At 35.3% G+C, this 20,405-nt stretch overlaps 1 protein-coding gene across 1 annotated transcript in view; it reads left to right on the top strand.

The window, feature by feature from the left end:
• Window positions 1–279: 279 nt before the first annotated feature.
• LOC136036674 (probable chitinase 2) overlaps window positions 280–20,405 on the top strand; it is a 43,270-nt gene continuing 23,144 nt past the window's right edge. The window contains exons 1-3 of the mRNA XM_065718981.1: window positions 280–459; window positions 9,426–9,629; window positions 15,848–16,007. Coding sequence (XP_065575053.1) covers window positions 378–459; window positions 9,426–9,629; window positions 15,848–16,007 — 446 coding nt within the window. The 5' untranslated portion in view covers window positions 280–377. The remainder of the gene's footprint in view (window positions 460–9,425; window positions 9,630–15,847; window positions 16,008–20,405) is intronic.

Below are 20,405 nucleotides of genomic sequence, written 5' to 3'. Positions count from 1 at the left end.
AAAAACTTATATATCAAAATCTTCGTTTAAAACATGAAAGTATAAAAACGTCATTTTCAACAGAAGCACTGAGAAAACGAACTATTTAAAACCCTCTTTGAACAATCAGTCAATTCCACGGGATCTGCTCCTGTAGCCACCTTTATCCTGCCATCATGTGGATAGAGTGCGAATTCAAGTTTTGCAGACAATGACGCAACATTAAATCAACATGCCAAAAAATTAGATAAAATAAGGTAAAAAAGTACCCTTTAAATTGGACGTGCAATAACTGTGACACAAAAATTCATGAAGCGGTACTGCCTTAAGGAAAACTAAACCAGTTATATCATTTGGATACTCAGATACATAAGCTTTAAGCCTCGCATCAGAAAGCAATGAAAATATTTTTGTTTGTTTTTGTGTTTCCATTTTTGTTTAACTTGGGTTCTAGTCAAACTGTGGAAATTTCTAAATCAGGTTAGTTTTATTACTTGGTAACACACTTGTGCGTGGCCTTTTCCTTCTATCAAATGGCCTTTTATTATAATATCAAAAAAGTAGAGCAATTCTATTCTTCATTCAACGCTGTTTACAAATATAATGGTGCTACCCTAACAATTGCGTCCGAAATCCTCCACCCAATTGTGTATTAGCCTAGGGTATAAACCAAGAATTGGGGCTGTTGAGAATGAAAAATGATAAAAAAAAACCATTCTTACTTGATAATACGTAGAATAATTGAAATTAACTCATTATGACTGCAGTTCCTCTATACTTTACCCCCAACCCCTTAATGTGCAGATTTAGATATTTGCCTAGAGAACTAATTGGAGAGGAGGAAATCTGTCAGAACTATTTTCACTTCATAATATGCAGAATAATTGGTAAATGTTTAGTTTCGTCACAAGCTGCCTAAAGTGCGTATTACTGCATATGGCAAGATTCTGATGACTGTATATTGTTTCTTTATTATTATTAGAGAAGCGCATCCATTTTTTAGCTTTCTAAAATCACCCTCCAACGAGACTAAAAATGCATAAAGTGGGCTTGCTTACAGGCAATATTACCTATAGAACGAAGCGTATTAGTTCTTGAGCCCCGCAAACAGGGGGGCGAGGTCTAAATTCTATATTTATTCAACAAAGAGTGATAAAACTAAAACCTCAAACGAGGTTTACTAAGTAAATATAGAATACAGAACTCACTGCTGCCCGCGGGGCTCATGGACTAATACGCTTCGCTCTATAGGTAATGTTACCTGTAAGCAAGCCCACTTTACGCATTTTTAGTTTGCCTCATGGATGAGGAGGGTCAACCAGAAATGGATGCGCTTCTAGAATTAGCATTGTTGTGACGAAACTAAACATTTACCGAATAATCGTAGTTGATATATTCTGCATGCACGCTCTCGACTTTTTACCCCCACTCCTAATGTGCAAACAAAAAGCCCAAATTAGCCTATATATTTCCTATTTATTCTTCAAATTCGTGTTGTTTCAACCCATGCCCTTGTAAATTGAATTAACTGTGACGAAACAAAAACTGGAGAAACAAGTTACGGATGACAGAAGGCATTGAAAATATATAAGGTATAGATGTATGAGCAGTCCACCACATAAGGAGACATATTAAGAAAACAATTTTTTCTTCATAATATCCACAATACTCCTAGATAATATTTTTTGCAGTGGGAGGACCTTTATCTTCACTTATTTCCTTGTTTTTCCAGTTTTTCTAAGAAATTCATGAATTTCTTAGAACCCCCACCCCCTTATCTGCAAATATATACCCGGAATTGCATCATATGTATGAGCAGCCCACCACACAAGGAGACATTAAGAAAACAATAATATCCACAATAATCCTAGTTAATATATTTTGCAGCGGGAGGACGTTTATCTTCACTTCTTTCCTTGTTTTTCCTGTTTCAAACAGTTCGTGGTAACGAACTGTAGTAAGGAGCGACCCGGTTCAATAGTAACCGAAACTCTAAAAAATGGAATTTTGATACCAATAGTTACATCAAAAGAATCACATTTTAATGCTGATCTTAAATATATGAACTTCATCAAGATTAGTCTTACCCGTCAAAAGTTACGAGCCTGAGAAAATTAGCCTCATTTTAGAAAATAGGGGGAAATACCCCCTAAAAGTCATACGATCCTAACGAAAATCACACCATCAGATTCAGCGTATCAGAGAACCTCATTGTAGAAGTTTCAAGCCCCTATCTACAAAAATGTGGAATTTCGCATTTTTTGCCAGAAGACAAATCACGGATGCGTGTTTATCTGTTTTTTTATTTGTTTGTTTTTTTCCCAGGGGTGATCGTATCGACTCAGCGGTCCTAGAATGTCGCGAAAGGGCTCATTCTAACGGAAAATAAAAGTTCTAGTGTCCTTTTTAAGTGACCGAAAAATTGGAGGGCACCTAGGCCCCCTTCCACGCTCATTTTCCCCCAAAGTCACCGGATCAAAGTTCTGAGATAGCCATTTTATTCACCATAATCGAAAAACCTAATAACTATGTCTTTGAGGACGACCTACTCCCCCACAGTCCCCGTGGGAAAGGCTGCAAGTTAGAAACTTTGATCTGTGTTTACATATAGTAATGGTTATTGAGAAGTGTACAGACGTTTTCAGGGGGATTATTTTAGTTTGGGGGAGAGTTGAGGGGGGGGGGGGGTTACGTGGGAGGATCTTTCCTTCATGGGAGAAATTCTCACGAGGGAAGAGACTTTCAATAGAGGAGGCGCAGGATTTTCTAGCATTATTTAAAAAAAACAATGAAAAAATAAATATGAAAAGTTTTTTCTACTGAAAGTGAGGAGCAGCATTTAAACTTAAAACGAATAGAAATTATTACACAAATGAGGGGTTTACCTCCTCGCAATACCTCGCTCTTTCCGCTAAATTATTTTTAGTAATTCCAACTATTTATTCTACGGCCTTTTTGATTCAGGGGTCATTCTTAAGGAATTGGGACAAAATTTAAATTTTAGTGTAAAGAGCGAAGGTATCGACGAGGGCTGAGCCCTCTCATATACGCAATAAAAACATACAAATATAGAAGTTTGCTACGTAAGTTAATTCGTAAGTTACGTATATTTTTTACTCATGAAAACGTTAGTAAAAAATTAAAAGTTATAGTTGCCTTTTTAAGTAATAAAAAAATTGGAGGGCAACTAGGCCTCCCCTCTCGCTCCTTTTTTCTCAAAATCTTCCAATTAAAACAATGAAAAAGCCGTTTAGCCCCAAAAAATTAATATGCAAATTTCATTTTAATTATTTATGCGCGGAGAGCCAAGATAAAATTATGCATTAATCTAAAAACTTTCAGAAATTAAACAAAAAACAAGTTTTTTTAAATGAAAGTAAGGAGCGACATTAAAACTTAAAACGAACAGAAATTACTCCGTAAATGAAAGGGGCTTTTCCTCCTCAACGCCTCGCTCTTTACGCTAAAGTTTTTTTTTTAATTTTTAAGAAGTCGAGTTAAGAGAAAGAGTCAAACTTTAGCGTAAAGAGCGAGGCGTTGAGGAGGAAAAGCCCCTTTCATTTACGGAGTAATTTCGAGGGTTTGCATTTGTGTTAGGTTAAGCATTTGATATAACTCGTTCTGGGTGGCCTGCTTTCTATAATTATTTGTTGTTTCCATAATTAGTTACTAAATTATTATATTCTCATCATATTTAGGTACATTTCATTAAGATTAACCTAACTTCACTTCTTGAGTGGGGTTGCCATAATACACAAGTACCATATATAATATGGGCTGTATATTTGGATATTAGGGGGGGGGGGGTTGTAAAATACAGTGGAACTGAGGTCAAAATGTGTTAACTACATTTATTCTGCATATCATGAAATAAGAATTGTTTTCTTAACATGTTTTTTTTTCTCAACAGCCACAGTTCTAAGCTAGATAAAGGTCTATTTTCAACATTATTTAATGTTATTTTGAGGTCAGAAAATTCTTTTGTTGAATCAAACAAATCTGAATTTTTGTTTCGTTGAGTTGAGACTCAAATTCTGTGTTTTGGGTATAAGCCTAAATTAGGGGTTATTGAGAAGAACACACGATAAGAAAACAATTCTTACTTCATAATATGCAGAATAACCAAAGTTATCATATGTTGACTGTAGTTTCACTATAATTTACCACCAGCCCCTTTCCCTCTAGTATGCAACCATATAACCTAAATCATATATTTCCCATGTTTGTCTGTTTCTAGATTTCACAGTGGATTCAATTTACTGGTACATGGCTGAAACAAGAGGTCCTTTATCATTTCCACTGCAAGGGGATGACAAAATAAAATGTTTCCTTCTCAATACCCCCCTAATTAAAGCTTATATCATAGTTTTGTGGACTAAGTGGCCAAAATTTATTTTCAATTAGACAATATTACGATTATCACCTCATTTGTTTGGATTTAGTTTTAGGCATACATTTAATTATTGCGTTTAAGCAATGCTAAATATTTTACTTTTAAAAATACAGGGAAAACTAGAAGAGGAAAATTGATCGAAGTTGAATGATGATTGTAAACGTTGTAGATTAGGGATTCTTCCGTGGTATTCAGGAAAAAAAACAACAGTTGTACGCCAACGTTCGTCCTGTGAAGGAAATACCATAGTATGAAAAAACTACTACAATATAGATAACTTTGGAGACCACACTGTTTTTCTATGACGAAAAAATAACAGTTCAAAATAGGGATGAAACATTCAAAATAGAGATGTTTTGTTTACTGCCTAGGAACGTATAGGGGTGGGGGAGTGGGGCGTAAATCTAACAGCAGTGACTCAACACTTGTTAAATAAACAGAACACACTCAAGCATTAAGAACAGTAAGAATCGGTTTCTCTCTCTGCAATCGGTTTTGGTTTGCTTATTTCGAGAGAGCAATGCTACGATTTAGGTATATTTTAATTAAATATTTAATATACAAAGGTGGTTAGGGGTTAGGTATTTAATATAATACGTTCTGGGCGGCCTGCTTTCCATAATTCTTTGTCGTAGTTTCCATAGCTTTATTTCTGAAGGATTATATTATCATCAGATTTTGATATATTTTATTAGGATTAACCTGACTTCACTGAGTCTGTTCCGTATAATCAACAAGTACCGCGATCCTTGTATTAGGAAAGAGTGAATGGTGAGAAGTGAAGTAAAAGTAAAGAGGAATATAATTGTAGTAGTTAAAATATAACAGTTCAAAATAGGGATGAAACCTATTTATTGGCAGTGAAACAAATATAAGATTTTTAACTGAATATTTCGGACACATATACAGTGTCCATTATCAGCAGTAAAACTAAAAGACATAAATAAAAACAACAAAATTTTATATCTAATAAACTAATTACATATAGTTTATTGTTTTCATTTTTTCCAATGCAACAGCGGAAGCAAATCTCCTTGACCTTTTCGGTTCCGGTTCATTAGATTTATCTGAAATATCAGGTGAACAGAGGTCAAAGCTATTAGGTGAAATGAGATTTACAATCTCATACTCTGTTGTTGGAAACAACAGAAAAGAAAGATTTTTTTGTTCTTTACCATATGTTCCAGGGCTGAGTGAAAAACATAAAAGAATTTTACAAACTAATGGTTTAAAGGTAGCTTTAAGAGGTAATAATACTTTGGCTAGCTTTTTAAATTCTAGAAAAGATCGAACTTCCGTAGAGCAACAAAGTGAGGTTTATAAAATCCCATGTACTTGAGGAAGCTCTTATGTGGAACGTACTAACCAGAGTTTGAAAACGAGATTGCTACAACATCATAATTCTATTTCATCGTCCTTAAAACAAAATTCCAAACCTGAAGATTTCACGTCGGCTCTATCGGAACATATTTTTAATTATCCAAATCATTTTATTTTGTTTGAGAATGTCTCTTTGATTTCTAGGGACCAAGGTTTAAAGCACATTTTCAGGGAAAAAATCCAAATTAAAAAAACATTATTAAAGAACAATTCCATAAACAGAGATACAGGTGAATGTGGATTGAATTCAATTTATGACAATTTACTGAGGTCAAATAAAGTAAATCTCATTTCACCCAAGAGCTTTGACGTCTGTCCACCTGATATTTCAGATCAATCTAATGAACCGAAAAGGTGAAGGAGAGAGAGCCAAACCGATTTTTGTGAGATCTTACTGTGCTTAATGCTTGAGTGTGTTCTATTTGATTAACAAGTATTAAGTCGCTGCTGTTACAATTACGCCCCATTCGTCCACCACTATTAAAACCCGATACGTTCCCAGGCAGTAAACAAAACCCCATAAGGAAACACTATAAGAATAATGTTGTTACTTTGTAATATACAGAAAATTTATGTGAATATTATTTTCAGGTTTCCTTCTATTTTAACCCATATTTTTCAAATTTTGGTACTACTCTTTTTGTATTTGTTTTTCTTTCATAGTTTTCATAATTTTTGCGCACAACTACAAAAGAAATACACACTTTGAAATTCGTGTCGAATAAAATCAGTAATGTTTATTTGTTTATATTTTTTTTATCTAAATTATCAAAATAAAAAGGACAGATGGCAACGATACAAAAAAAAAACGAACAACAATTTTCCCCTAACACACGAATGTAACCATTCACAGATCCACATAGATGCACAAAGGGGCATAGCTCCAGAATTTTATTAGAGGGGGGAAGAGGGGTCCAAATACGGATAGTTAAGGCGCTTGGGCTACATAATTTTTTTTCCAAAATATTGGGGTTTGGGTAGCCACTCCCTTCCCCCCTAACATTGCCTTTGGATGTAAAAAATTCCGTTAATGGGCAGTACATTTAAAACAAACAGAAAACAAATCTGTAATGTAACTTGTAAAATATATTTCTCTGAACTGATTTTAAGCATAGAAACAACTCAATTATACGAGATAACCCAAATCAAGAATCGTCGCAAGAAAGAGGCAACTATGCCAATTAACGAAAATACGGGGGGGGGGGGTAAAATTTATTTTTCAAACTCTCATGTTTTTAATTTTATCAATTTTTTTTTAAACTAAAAAATACCAAAGAAGTTTTTTTCGTGAAAACGCCATAAAATGTATTTGTCAAAATAAAGGGGGAAGGGTAAGGTGCCCCCTCCCAATTGGCATCACTGGTAAGAGAGCATTACCTATATTAACCGTATAATTGAAACGACGGAGCCAAATTACAAAGTCCAAGGATCCTCATTGATGAAGGATATTCATCAGCGGGAGCCAAAGCAGCTGAACCGGGTGAATGGAACTTTCAGGGATAGGCCTACAGGTCAAATTAGGACCCAAGAAGTTGCTATCGAGTTCCCACCTTTGCTCCTTCCCTTTAGAGAACATTGACCTTTTTCACGAAGGAATATTTTGTGTAAGGGGATGAACCCCTTACTTGAGTATATTTATGGGTTTGGAATAAATTAGAAAACGCAGACCAGAAGTAAATTGCGGGGGAAATGGGAGAATATTGTTAATATTTAGAGGATTCTGCATATTGGTTCTTTCCCGCTACGCTGTGCAACCTTTAAGACTAGCATAATGTAAGACTGTATGTTACAGAATGTAGAATTCACATTTAATTTTATGTTGTGTGAGCTTATGTTGTATCTTGGAAAAGTCGATGTGCTCAATACAGAACCAATAGACAGATTTTGAACACAAATCAATAATGTGATCATTTTTAAACAATGATTATAATGTCTTTAAGGATTTTCGCATTAGCCTAAATTGAAAGGGCTTGTCCAAGGAGACCCGACAACCTAAAAAATCCCCCTTTCTGGTTTATCATAAATATTTTTAGTTTGTGTGGCCCAAAGCTTGGATAAGAGAGAATAAACGACAGAAAACTAGAATTTGAAGCCTACTTTCCCAGAAATCAAGTTCACAATGATTTTAACTTGACTCGCTTGTGCCGGGATAGAGATATTGAGTTTTAATGAAACTTAAATTATTAAAAAGTGTGAATGAATTTTGTTTTCAATCAAATGGAGTAGGATTTTCTCTCGACAGCTCAGGAAAGGGCAGTCCCTAAAAATGTTCGTGTATTTCTTGGATGAAATCACTAAAATTCAGTTCAAGGAAATATCTTACTTAATTTAGTCAGTCTATTCAGTCTATTAGTCTATTTAATTTTGTTTTCTATAGTTTTTATTATGGCACTTGATATTTACCAAGTGACATATAGCGATTGGAATTTCTGTCGGTCTGTCGGTCCCGGTTTTGCTAGTTTGGGCACTTCCAGATAAGCTAGGACGACGAAATTTGGCAGGCATATCAGGGACCAGGCCAGATTAAATTAGAAATAGTCGTTTCCCAATTTGACCATCTGGGGTTGGGGGGGGGGGTGTTGGGATGGTTAATTCGGAAACATTAGAAAAATGAGGCATTTTTAACTTACGAACGGGTGATCGGATCTTAATGAAATTTACAAAGAATAAGCACAAGTCCTAGATACGTGATTGATATAACCGAACCGTATCTGCTCCCCTTGGGGGAGTTAGGGGAGGGGGACCTAATTCGGTGATTCGGAAAAATTAGAAAAAATGAGGTATTTTTAACTTACGAGCGGGTGATTGGATCCTAATGAAATTTAATATTTAAAAGAACCTCGTGTCTCAGAGCTCTTTTTTTAAATCCTGACCGGGTCCGGTGACATTGGGGGGAGTTGGAGGGGAAACCGGAAATCTTGGAAAATGCTTAGAGTGGAGAGATCGTAATGAAACTTGGTGGGAGGAAGCTCTTGGCTCTTCCGACCTCGTCACAAGTGCCATATGAGCTCTTGGGTCTTGTTTTATTTATAGTTTCTTTTCTTCTCCTTTTTGCTCTTCTCTCTATGAGTAAGTGATTATTTTAATTTTTTTGGTCTTCTCTGAAGTAAGTGACTCGTTTGTCTTCCCCCTTCTTTACAGGCCAAAAAGCCTTGGGGGGAATAGTAAAATGTAATATTGTACGTGTAGTTCATAGTGAATAAATCTTTTCATGTCATATAACAATTTGGTAGCTTTTGAAGTTTCCCTTGGTACTTACTTACTACGATTGAAATCCTTGCCAACACAGGGAATATAAAATTTCATCATATTTTCTATCAAATTTAATAGCTTAACAAGTTTCTCAATTCATCTCGATGGCGGCTAGTCCACTGAGAGAATTTGCTCCACCTATTGTCTTTGACACGGTCAGTCGACACTGAGGTTTGCAAAATGATTTTATTTTACCGAGTCTCCTTAAATGTGAAAGATTATTCTTAATGCACCGTGACTAAACGGCTTAGAGTACAGATTTACGTATGTAGCCTATTAACCATGAAATACTTGTAGAACTTAATTAGTATCACGGGCTCACTCCAGAGAGCCTATTTGTCTAATAGCTCTTGATCATGACTTATTGAGTAGCCACCATTACTTACTAGGGATACATACTAAGATTTACATCCTTTTTCAGATGTTCATAGTCATAATAAGGTAGTGGTTTGCTACTGGGGATCATGGTCCTTCTGGAGAGAAAGCCTCGGCAAGTTCTCATTGGAAAACATAGACCCTAATCTATGCACTCACCTTATTTATAGTTTTGCGGGTCTAGACAACTCCACCCAAACTATAAAGAGTTTGGATGCATTCTTAGATACTGAAGAGGATGGTGGTAAAGGTGAGACTTTATTTATTCATTTTTGTTTCTGGGGTTTAGCTGGGGTTTCTTCTTTTGATTTGGTTTCTGATTTGGTTGGGGGGGGGTTGGTATTTTGAATAATTGTTTTATCATTATGTTTAGCCACTGACTACAAATCAAACAAAAAAATAATCAACTTTTGTTTTTTGTCGCAATTGGACTCCAAGCTGGGATTCAAATCCTTCGTGATACGGAACAGGTGATTCTGGTTTGATCGAGAGTCGTATTGACCCTGAATTTAAACTTTGTGACCTCTTGGGTACACTTGGGTTAATATCCTACACCTCACTAATAGTCTAGACAAGCTCACTAATAGTCAAATACAAAATACAATTCAAAATTGAATCACAATACACTTATTCCCCCTCGAAAGGCTCCATGGCCAGAGATGATCTATGGGGGAATTTCTGTAAATATGAAAATTTTGAGGACTCAGGATAGTGGCTCTTTCCCGCTATACTCTTGAGTCTTTAACACTAGCATAACATAAGACTCTACATTACGTTGTGTAATTTTACGGAGCAAATTTTGTCCGTAACATGAGTAACTCCAATTAGAATATAGCTCCCCATAGAGTTTTATGTTACGCGAGCTTGTCACGAAAAGTCAGTATACTCAAAATACAACCAATATACAGATTTTAAAAACAAATTAATGATGTTTATCTAAAAAGCCTTACTTGATCAGAGCTTGAATCTCTGTCTCCATTCCATATTTTTATTTTTGAATAGTTTGCTTATAATGATTGTGATGATTTTAGACGATAATTATGATGTTTTTACGGTTTTTTGTATTAGCCTAATGTGAAAGGGCTTGTTTAAGGGGACTCAATACCTTAAAAGATCACGCCATCTGGTTTATCTTAAACGTTTTTAGTTTCTATGGCCAAACTATAAACAATTGATTGGGCGGTCTTGCCATAGTTGAATTTGGATAAGAGATCTGAATAAATGACGGAAAACTAAAATCTGAGACCTGTTTTCCAAAAAATCTTAAAAATCTTTCACTCCTAATGTGAAAGGGCTTGTTTAAGGGGATTCAGTACCTTAAAAGATCACGCCATCTGGTTTATCTTAAACGTTTTTAGTTTCTATGGCCAAACTATAAACAATTGATTGGGCGGTCTTGCCATAGTTGAGTTTGGATAAGAGATCTGAATAAATGACGGAAAACTAAAATCTGAGACCTGTTTTCCAAAATATCTTAAAAATCCCTCACTCCTAATGTGAAAGGGCTTGTTTAAGGGGACTCAATACCTTAAAAGATCACGCCATCTGGTTTATCTTAAACGTTTTTAGTTTCTATGGCCAAACTATAAACAATTGATTGGGCGGTCTTGCCATAGTTGAATTTGGATAAGAGATCTGAATAAAGGACAGAAAACTAAAATCTGAGACCTGTTTTCCAAAAAATCTTAAAAAAGCCATTGAACTTCCCCAGTGCTGTGCCGTAGGTGCGGATATTCAGTTCTGATGGAACTTATCTCATTAGAAAGTGCAAATTTCATTTTTTCGATCAAACAGAACAGAATTTTCATTTGAAAGTAAAGGAAAGGGCAGTCCCTGAGAATTTTTTTAGTATTCATATTAAAAAATGGCTAAAATTCAGCTCAAAGGAAACCATTTGAGCAATTTGGCAGCTCTGCCAGTGCCTTGTGGTGCCTACCCGCTTTGTATCGATAGTCTCATAGTTGTTGGAGTTTTACAATAACTCCTCCATACGAAGTGCCTTGGTAAAAAAAATAAAAAATACATTGAGCCCTCTTTGTTCTTAGGCAGCGTTATTGCGATGCCTATGATAAGAAGTGTAACAAAGAAGGGGGCAGCAATGTCTCTTCTAATCGTTATCTACATGAATAGTATATATCGGGGTTTATCGGGAGGTAGAATATCGGGAGTTCATCCCGATAATACCTGCTGTGCTATTAATTATTTATGTGTTGTAATCCTTAGATAGGTTTTTCTTTCGTAATAGATTTAGGTAAAGATTTCTTTTTTGTTCATCTGGTGATTCAAATGGGCTCCAAGTAAAACCTGCTTTTGTCAATATACGAGCTTGAAAATAATCCTTTTGATCTAATTAGTATTGTGAATAATTCTGTGGGTCAGGTTAATCAAAACCTGATTAATACAAACCCTGTTTGTAATAGTAAATATGTTTCGGACTTGGGGGAGAGGAGGCAGAGGCGCCATTTGGGGGGGGGGTCAGGGGTGGGCAAATGCACACCCCAGATTTTCCAGGGGGCCCAAGCTTCCACCACAAAGGGCCCTTTGCCGGCCATAATAATCCGTTATGTCCAACATAATCCATTCTGTCCAATTGATTTGAAATTACTGCACGCCTATTAACCAAAGAGTGTAATTACTTGACGACCCTTGGGGTAATTATGCTATTTGCTATTAATTATTGTAAACTTTGAAAGTAGGTAAGATACATAATAAAATTCTCGAGTTCTGTCAAATTCCCATTTCCTAGATGATTACGCGACATGAAGTGAGTCGGGGGGGGGCGCCGGGCAAGATGGAGTTTATGCCCACCCCAAGATTTGGTCCAAATGGCGCCTCTGAGAGGAGGTTACCAAAGGAAATTATTCTCTGACTGCACTTCAGCTTAACATTCAGGGTCTTTCCTCGTCAATAGATAATTTAAGACAAATTGTTTCGGATGGACAGCCTGATGTTGTTGGTTTGTGCGAGATATTTTTGGATTCTGGCAATGAAATGCTATTGGATATCCATGGCTACAAAATGGAAGATAAAAACCGCTGCAACATGGCTAAAGGAGGTCTTGCCATGTATATATCTAGTAATTTGCATTATTGCTTGCGGTATGACTTATCGAGGAATTTTGAAGGTATCTTTGAGTCACAATTTACAGAAATTAGAATTAATGGTATTGATATAATCATAGGCAATATTTATCGTTCTCCTAGTGGCCCGGTTTCGTTGTTTCTTCTAAATCTTGAGGAAATACTTGACATAATATTGAAACGTCCGTGTCAGTTAATCATAATGGGTGACTTTACTATAAATTTGATGGATTCAAATTCTTCGGCTTCAGTTGATTTTCTTTCAACCATGCTTGCCGCAGGAACTCTACCAACTACATCCATCCCCACACGAGTAATTAATGTTACAGCTTCTTTGATTGACAATATCTTCTCTACGCTTTGCTTGAAGGAGAACCCAATTTTAGTTACTGATATCTCCGATCATTTTCCCATATATTCTCGGTTCAGTTTTAATCGGGGAAAGAATAACCGGGCTCAAGTGTTTGATTCCTATTCTATTAGGTTTGGTCGGAATGAGTTATCTCTTTTTGGTTCTAAATTAGCGAAAATTTCGTGGAGCCTATTTGATAATGATAAGGATTTTTCTTTTTTATTTGAGTCGTTTTATGGAACCATAAAAGAGGCTATTCTCAGCATTTGTAAAGTACCACCTTCTAATCGCAGGTCTAAAAGGATTGTTCCTCTAAACCCATGGATAACATCCGGACTTCTCAAAAGCTGAAGAAGGAAAAATAATCTCTGCAGGTCTTATAAATGCACTACACTTTCAGCGAGTGCTATTCGTCTTTGTCAATTCAACATTTACCGCAATATGTATAATTCCTTGTGTAGGAAAGCCAAATCTCTCTATTATCTAAATAATTTTGCTGCGTGTGACAAGGATATTCGTAAAACTTGGAAGGTAATAAATTCTGAGCTTAAACCTGGTTCTCAATCTAGCTCTTTACCTATGAGTCTGGTTATTGGTGATGAAACTGTAGAGGGTGAGCTTAATGTCCAAGAAGCATTCACTTCATTCTTCGCTAATATTGGTAAAAATATTGCTTGCACAGCTACTTTATCTCGGTCTAAGTCGGACTTTAAGTCTTACCTAGGACAGTCTTTTGTTAAGTCTATGTTTCTAGAGCCAGTAACAAAAAAGCGAAATTACTAAAATTGTTAATGGCTTGAAAAACTCGTCCTCATCTGGGCCAGATTCTATTCCTACTAAGGTAGTTAAATCTATTCTTCCTTCAATAGTTTTGCCTCTAACAAAACTTGTTAATCTTTCATTTAAATATGGTGTTTTTCCGGATGCTCTCAAGCGTGCTTGGATTATTGTTCTGTATAAAGGTGGACCAAGAAATGATCCAGCAAATTATCGACCAATTTCAATCTTATCAGTATTTAGTAAAATCTTCGAAAAGGCTATGCTTTCTCGTCTCCTTAAATTTCTAAAATCTAAAAAGTTTTTTCATGATTTTCAATTTGATTTCCGAATGAAGCACTCCAATGAGCATGCCTGTATGACCCTTTTGAATTTTATACATTCTGCATTGGATTTGTGATTAATTCTGGCTGCTATATCCCTGGATATTCGCAAGGCATTCGATTCCTTAACCCATGAAATTCTTCTATCGAAGATGTCTCATTTTGGCATTAGGGGTAATGTATTTTCTTGGTTTCAATCTTATTTGAATTATAGGATAATTTCTGTCGATCCACTTTTCCTTTCACCCTCACAAGTGAATTTTGGCGTCCCTCAGGGATCAGTTTTACGGCCAGTGCTATTTTTGATTTATGTAAATGATCATTTTTACGCAGTAAAAATGCAGAAACCTATTAATTGCTGTAGACTCTGTCATCCTAAACCTTCCCTTGCCCATAATGCCAGCTATAGTTCGCCATCTTCTGATGTCCTTGTTTGTTTTGCTGATGATAGCAAACTTGGCACTTCGGGAAACTGTGAATCCGAGCTTCGATTAAATTTGGAATACTTGTTTGAGAGAGTAATTTTATGGATTGATGCTATTCTTTTTCAAACATCATATTTGGGACGTCCTTGATGTCTTTGCAACTAAAAAAAAATATATGTATATATATTTAACAAAATAAAATGAATATCTTACCCTAAATTATTCCAAGTACAGTTTTTTGATATTTTTGCATGTTTCTCAGATTTATCCCAAGTTATCAGAAATTTATCAGCCAAATGGGATAGTTCATAGATTTAAAGATCGATATGTTCGTTTTTTGGGCATTCTTGTTGATGAAAACTTGTCTTTCAAGCGTCACATTTATTTGATTAAAATGAAGATATGCAGGAGTCTCGGTATTTTAAGGAAACTTAAACATATTTTCTCTGGATCAATTTTGGAAATCCTTTTTCACTCCTTGATCCGATCTTACGTTTCCTACTGTTCAATAGTATGGATGTCAACCTTTCCTTCACTGTTAAAACCACTTTCTAAGGTTTATAATAAAGCTAGAAACCTCATTAAGGAAACTAATCGTTCAAGAGTTATCCCATTACTTGATCTCGAGTCACTGTATATTCTTTCGTGTGCATGTTTTACTTTTTCTCAGCTTCATGGTGACCTACCCCATCCCCTAAGTGTTCAGGCATCTTTCAACTCTGATCAGAATAATTATAATCGTCACAATACCAAAAATCATATTCAAGTTCCTTTTACTCCTTGTGTAAAGTCAGACTTTAATCCTTTATTGCAAGTCATATTGTATGGAATAAGTTGCCCGAATCAGCTCGAAGGTGCCACTCACTCGGTTTGTTAAAAAAAAAAAACTATTAAAAATTCTTTGGCTTCTTAGAAATTATTTTATTTATTTTTATATGTGTATGTGCGTGTATATATATATATATATATATATATATATATATATATATATATATATATATATATATATATATATATCCTTATTATTTCATTGGAGTCTATTTTATCTACTGATCTACATAATTAATTTAGTCTATTCAATCTATTAGTCTATTTAGTTTTGTTTTCTATAGTTTTTATTTTATTTATATTTTCTTTTCTTCTCCTTTTTGCTCTTCTCTCTGTGAGTAAGTGATTATTTAATTTTTTTTTCTTTCTTCTCTGAGTAAGTGACTCGTTTATTTTCCCCCTTTTTTACAGGCCAAAGAGCCTTTGGGGGAATAGTAAAATGTAATATTGTATGTGTGTTTCGTGATAAATAAATCTTATCTTATTTTATATGAGACAAGGTGAAATCCGCCGTCTTCAATTACTGTATTAGCTGCTTAAAGTGTTGAATCCCAGTAGCCAACATTATACTAAACACTTGGGGATTTTGACTGCTTATGTGATAGTAATGACAACTTTAGATGATAGATTCTTTTTTTGTTATTTGTTATGATCTTGATTGTAAAATTAGTATGGCTTTTTAGGTTATTATCGGAAGGTTGTAGGATTGAAGGAAAATTACCGTCATTTGAAAGTTCTAATTGCCATTGGAGGATGGAATGAAGGATCAGGAAAATATTCAGATATGGCGCTGAACCCTACCTTTAGGAAAATGTTTGTCAGTAGTGCCGTTGACTTCGTAAGGTACGTTAATTTCTTTTTTTTGTCTAGTCTAATATGAATCTCGAAATAACGACGAAAAATTATATGTCTCTATTTCGCTGTTTTATATTCTACTATTTTTTTGTCGATGAAAATACAGTATAATAAAGCCAGTCACGTACACAAAATGGGGTCTTCCATCCCCCTCTCACATGTGATATCTTGATACATTTGGAATTTTTCTTTTAATTGTTGCTTTACACAATTGTTTAGTGCTTTTATATCTTAAGAAAATTCGTTTATAAGAAGTATGTTTGTGTGTGTGCATTAGTACACCAAAGTTGTAAAACCTATGTAGCTCAAGAGGTGGACAATTACACTTCCGATGAGTCTGATCCTCATGGGCTGGAGATCGGTGTCAGGCTTTTTTCTCTCCATAAAGACCAAAATACTGAGAATACATCTCTTTTTGACTAAAATCTGCATATGCTGAAAAAAAATTATGGGAGGGGGGCAGTGCGACTTCGAGCCTTGGCATGAAAGTCTTCAAGTGACCACAAATCCTCATAGGTTTTTTCTTCTTCGCGAAAGTGTTGCTTTTATTTATTTATTTCTGATTGTTAAAAATAAAAATTTGATCTTGAAGGGGGTAGGCGTAAATTGTTCTTTCTCCTATTCTCGGAAGAGTCCATGCTACTTTTTTTTATGCATGCCTTACGATAGGCTTTGCTGCTTCTATCTCTATTCTTTCGTTTATTTTTTTTGTCTTCTATTTTATTCTCTATTTTATTTTATCTTCTATTCTTTTTTATTTCGATTACGATTATAGTTTTTTTCGATTTCGTCTTATGAGTTTTTTCTTTCTATATGTATCATACGTTAGGTTTTGTTGCTTCTATCTCTATTCTTTCTTTTATTCTTTTTATCTTCTATTTTGTTCTATTTTATCTTCTATTTTATTTTTTTATCTTTTATTTTATCTTCTATTCTTTTTTGATTGCGATTACGATTTCTTTTGATTTCTTCTTATGAGCTTTTTTCTCTTTTTGTGCATGTCATATGTTAGGTTCGTTGCTTCCATCTAGTTCTGTCCACAATTAAAAAAATAAATGAATGTATTCCGTGTGATTATTATATTTTGTGTTTTTAGAATCTGGAGTCATTGTGTTTTGGAAGTAAAGAAGGGTCAAGTAGGGATTAAACTTATTAGCAAAAAGATTATGTAATGTATTAGAAAACAGTCTAATAAATCTATATATATATATATATATATATATATATATATATATATATATATATATATATATGTATATATATATATATATATATATATATATATATATATATATATATATATATATATATATATATATATATATATATATATATATATATATATATATATATACATATATATATATATAGGTTGTTTGTTTGTGTGTCTGTCTGTCTGTCCGCAAATGACGTCTGAATTCTTTCATCATATACCAATTCAAAATCGAATGTATTCAAGCCGAAGTAGCTGAGTTGGTAAAGCGTTATGTTCCAGGTTCTAGGTCCGAGAGGTTCCAGGTTCGAACCTTGGCTTTAGCATTAATACAAAAGAAGAAGAAAAACTGAAAAAGGTAAAAACTTCAAAAAAAACTAAAAAGAAAATACTAAAAAAACTAAAAAAGCTAAAAAACTAACAAAAAACTAAAAAAAGGTAAAAAAACTAAAAAAGAAAAAAAAACTAAAAAAAGGTAAAAACTACAAAAAAAACTAAAAAGAAAAAAAAACTAAAAACTAATAAAAACTACAAAAAAACTAAAAACTGAAAAAAAACTAAAAAAGGAGAAAAACTGAAAAATAAAGGAGAAAAAGAAAACTAAAAACCGGGACACAGGGAATATAAATGACGACCGGGACACTCAAAGAGAAATTACAGACTGGGACACTGGGACACAAATAACGACCGGGACATATAAATGACGACCGGGACACTCAAAGATAAATTACAGACCGGGACACCGGGACACAAATGACGACCGGGACACCGGGACACAGTGAATATAAATGACGACCGGGACGCTCAAAGAGAAATTACAGACTGGGACACAAATGACAATCGGAATACTGGGAACATAAATGACGACCGGGACACAGGGACACAACTACAACGAGGACGCCGGGGGCACAGGGGGATATATAAATGACGATGGGGACACAGGGAATGTTCGATTAGCAATCACCATCAACAAAGCTCAAGGGCAATCATTAGAATAATTACGGATTGTTTTCCCCATGGACATTTTTATGTTGCATGTTCAAGAGTCGGTAAACCTGACAATCTATTTATATGCACAGACAATGGGACATCGAAGAATGTTGTATATTCGCAAATTTTACGTAGTTAGAAACACACATATATATATATATATATATATATATATTCACAGGTGGGACACAGGGACACAACTACAATGGCGCGTAACGACTTACGCGCGCGGGGGGGCTTGGGGGGCGCGAAGCGCCCCCACCAACTAGGTGTTGGGATGGCGCGAAGCGCCACCCCAACAGCTAGTGTCTTATAATTTTATGAACATTTATAGACTTTTCAATAAGCAATATAACCAACACAATATTCAGTCAGGAATATCACACAGGAAGCAGACCTGTGAGTATATGGGTCATTCAAGGAATCTTTATACTAAATAATCTTTTAGTAAAAACCAGAAGATTACAATGTTGTAGCCAGCTCAACTGTTACTTCCCTGTGTAAGACCAAGAGTATCCGTCTGGAAAACTATTGGTTTTATCATTCTCCTAGCTCTATGACTATCTACCTTAGTTCTACTGCCCTAGCAATGATGCATGGACGGATAATAGATAGGCATATCTATTAGTAAATGAACTAACATCTTTTTTATACAATCCTAATAAGGGGGGGGGATTAATGCCAGGTTTGCCTCTCACTCAATTAGACTATCTGTCTTGGCTTTTTCTACAATTAGCCATGACATGATGACCACAACTATTCCATTTTAATTCAAATTGAATGGTAAATTGGATGAAAAAATTAAACAATTGACTTCAACTAAGAGCCATAAAAAAAGGATAAAGGATAAAGATCCTCGTGAGCCATTGCTGGCGCATAGGGCGTCGAGTCGACGTTTCAGTTGATGAGTTTTTTTTATAGGAACAAGTAGCAAGCTTGTCGCCCAACCTTACTGCAGCGGGGATTGAACCCGGGTGCTCCGTATTGCCAAGCAGATCATCAATCCACTATGCTACAGTAGATTCAATCAATAGCCATATGTAGAGAAATTTTTGCTGCATAATTATTGAGAAAATTCTCAGCAAAAAAGTCCAGAGTATCGGCCAAGACAGAATCAACCAAGAGTCACATACAAAGGTTTGAATTCTCGTTTACGAGTGGAATATGTGATGTCACTGGATAAATTGATTTGGCGGATTTTCTGTCGGCTGCATTAATTGAACTTCTAAAATTGAGATAACTTCATATGATATCCATGTGTGGTATGCCAGTTCGGCAGTAATAAAGATTTGCATTCGTTTTGGCAAGACCTGTGATAAGCAGAGAGCTTTGAATTTGTTCATTTTTTTCCAAGGAATGTTTACGCAAGGCCAGAATCCATGGGATAACCATATCTCAAATGATGCGGAATTTTGAATAATTGCGATGTTCACCCTAATGAATGGTCAGTTAGCAAAAATAGACCCAATTTCATCAGATAGTGGCAATAAATGGGGGACCTGCACAGTTATCAACTAAGCTGGAGAGAGCGATTGCTGAAAGACAGAAAACATAAATACCCGAGCTGAAATGGATTCTCTGAGAACAGAACTGGAGACGACATGACTTAAAATGAGCAATGTGAAGGTCGATTCGAAAAAAACAAATGTGATTTTGAACAACCTTGATCCTTCAAGACGAGCACAGACATTGATTGAAGATATATTTGCCACTTTTAACCAGTTTATTCTGAACGCCTCGTTACACCTTTGCAACATAAAAGACGCTTTTCGTATTAAATGTAAAAATAACGTCCCGTTTTGGTTAAATTTACGAGCGCTTTTTGTCGTGATTTTGTTGTGAAATAAGGTCCACATTTAAGTCACGCAAAAATTTGATTACGTCTGACTACACAGAATGAGAATGACGAGAAAGAAAAGGGAAATTGGTCTTTGAGCAAGCGAAATCAGCGGGCAAAGTGGCTAAGTTGCGAGGTATGAAACTGATTCTAGAGAACAAGAGTTACATATACAATTTTGCAACTGATGCGATAGAGTCCCTAGTGGTGAATCTAGAAGGGGAGTTGCTAGTGCACACCAGATGTCGGCCGCCGGAGGTTCAAATGTAACGTTGATAGATGGCGGAAGACCGAAAGCGGATTTGTTGAACTCAAGCGCCACATCCATGCAGTCATTCGGTAGCGC

This window comes from Artemia franciscana, chromosome 15 (assembly GCF_032884065.1).
Source record: "Artemia franciscana chromosome 15, ASM3288406v1, whole genome shotgun sequence".
Lineage (NCBI taxonomy): Eukaryota > Metazoa > Arthropoda > Branchiopoda > Anostraca > Artemiidae > Artemia > Artemia franciscana.
This window is presented reverse-complemented; position numbering and strand designations above follow the sequence as displayed.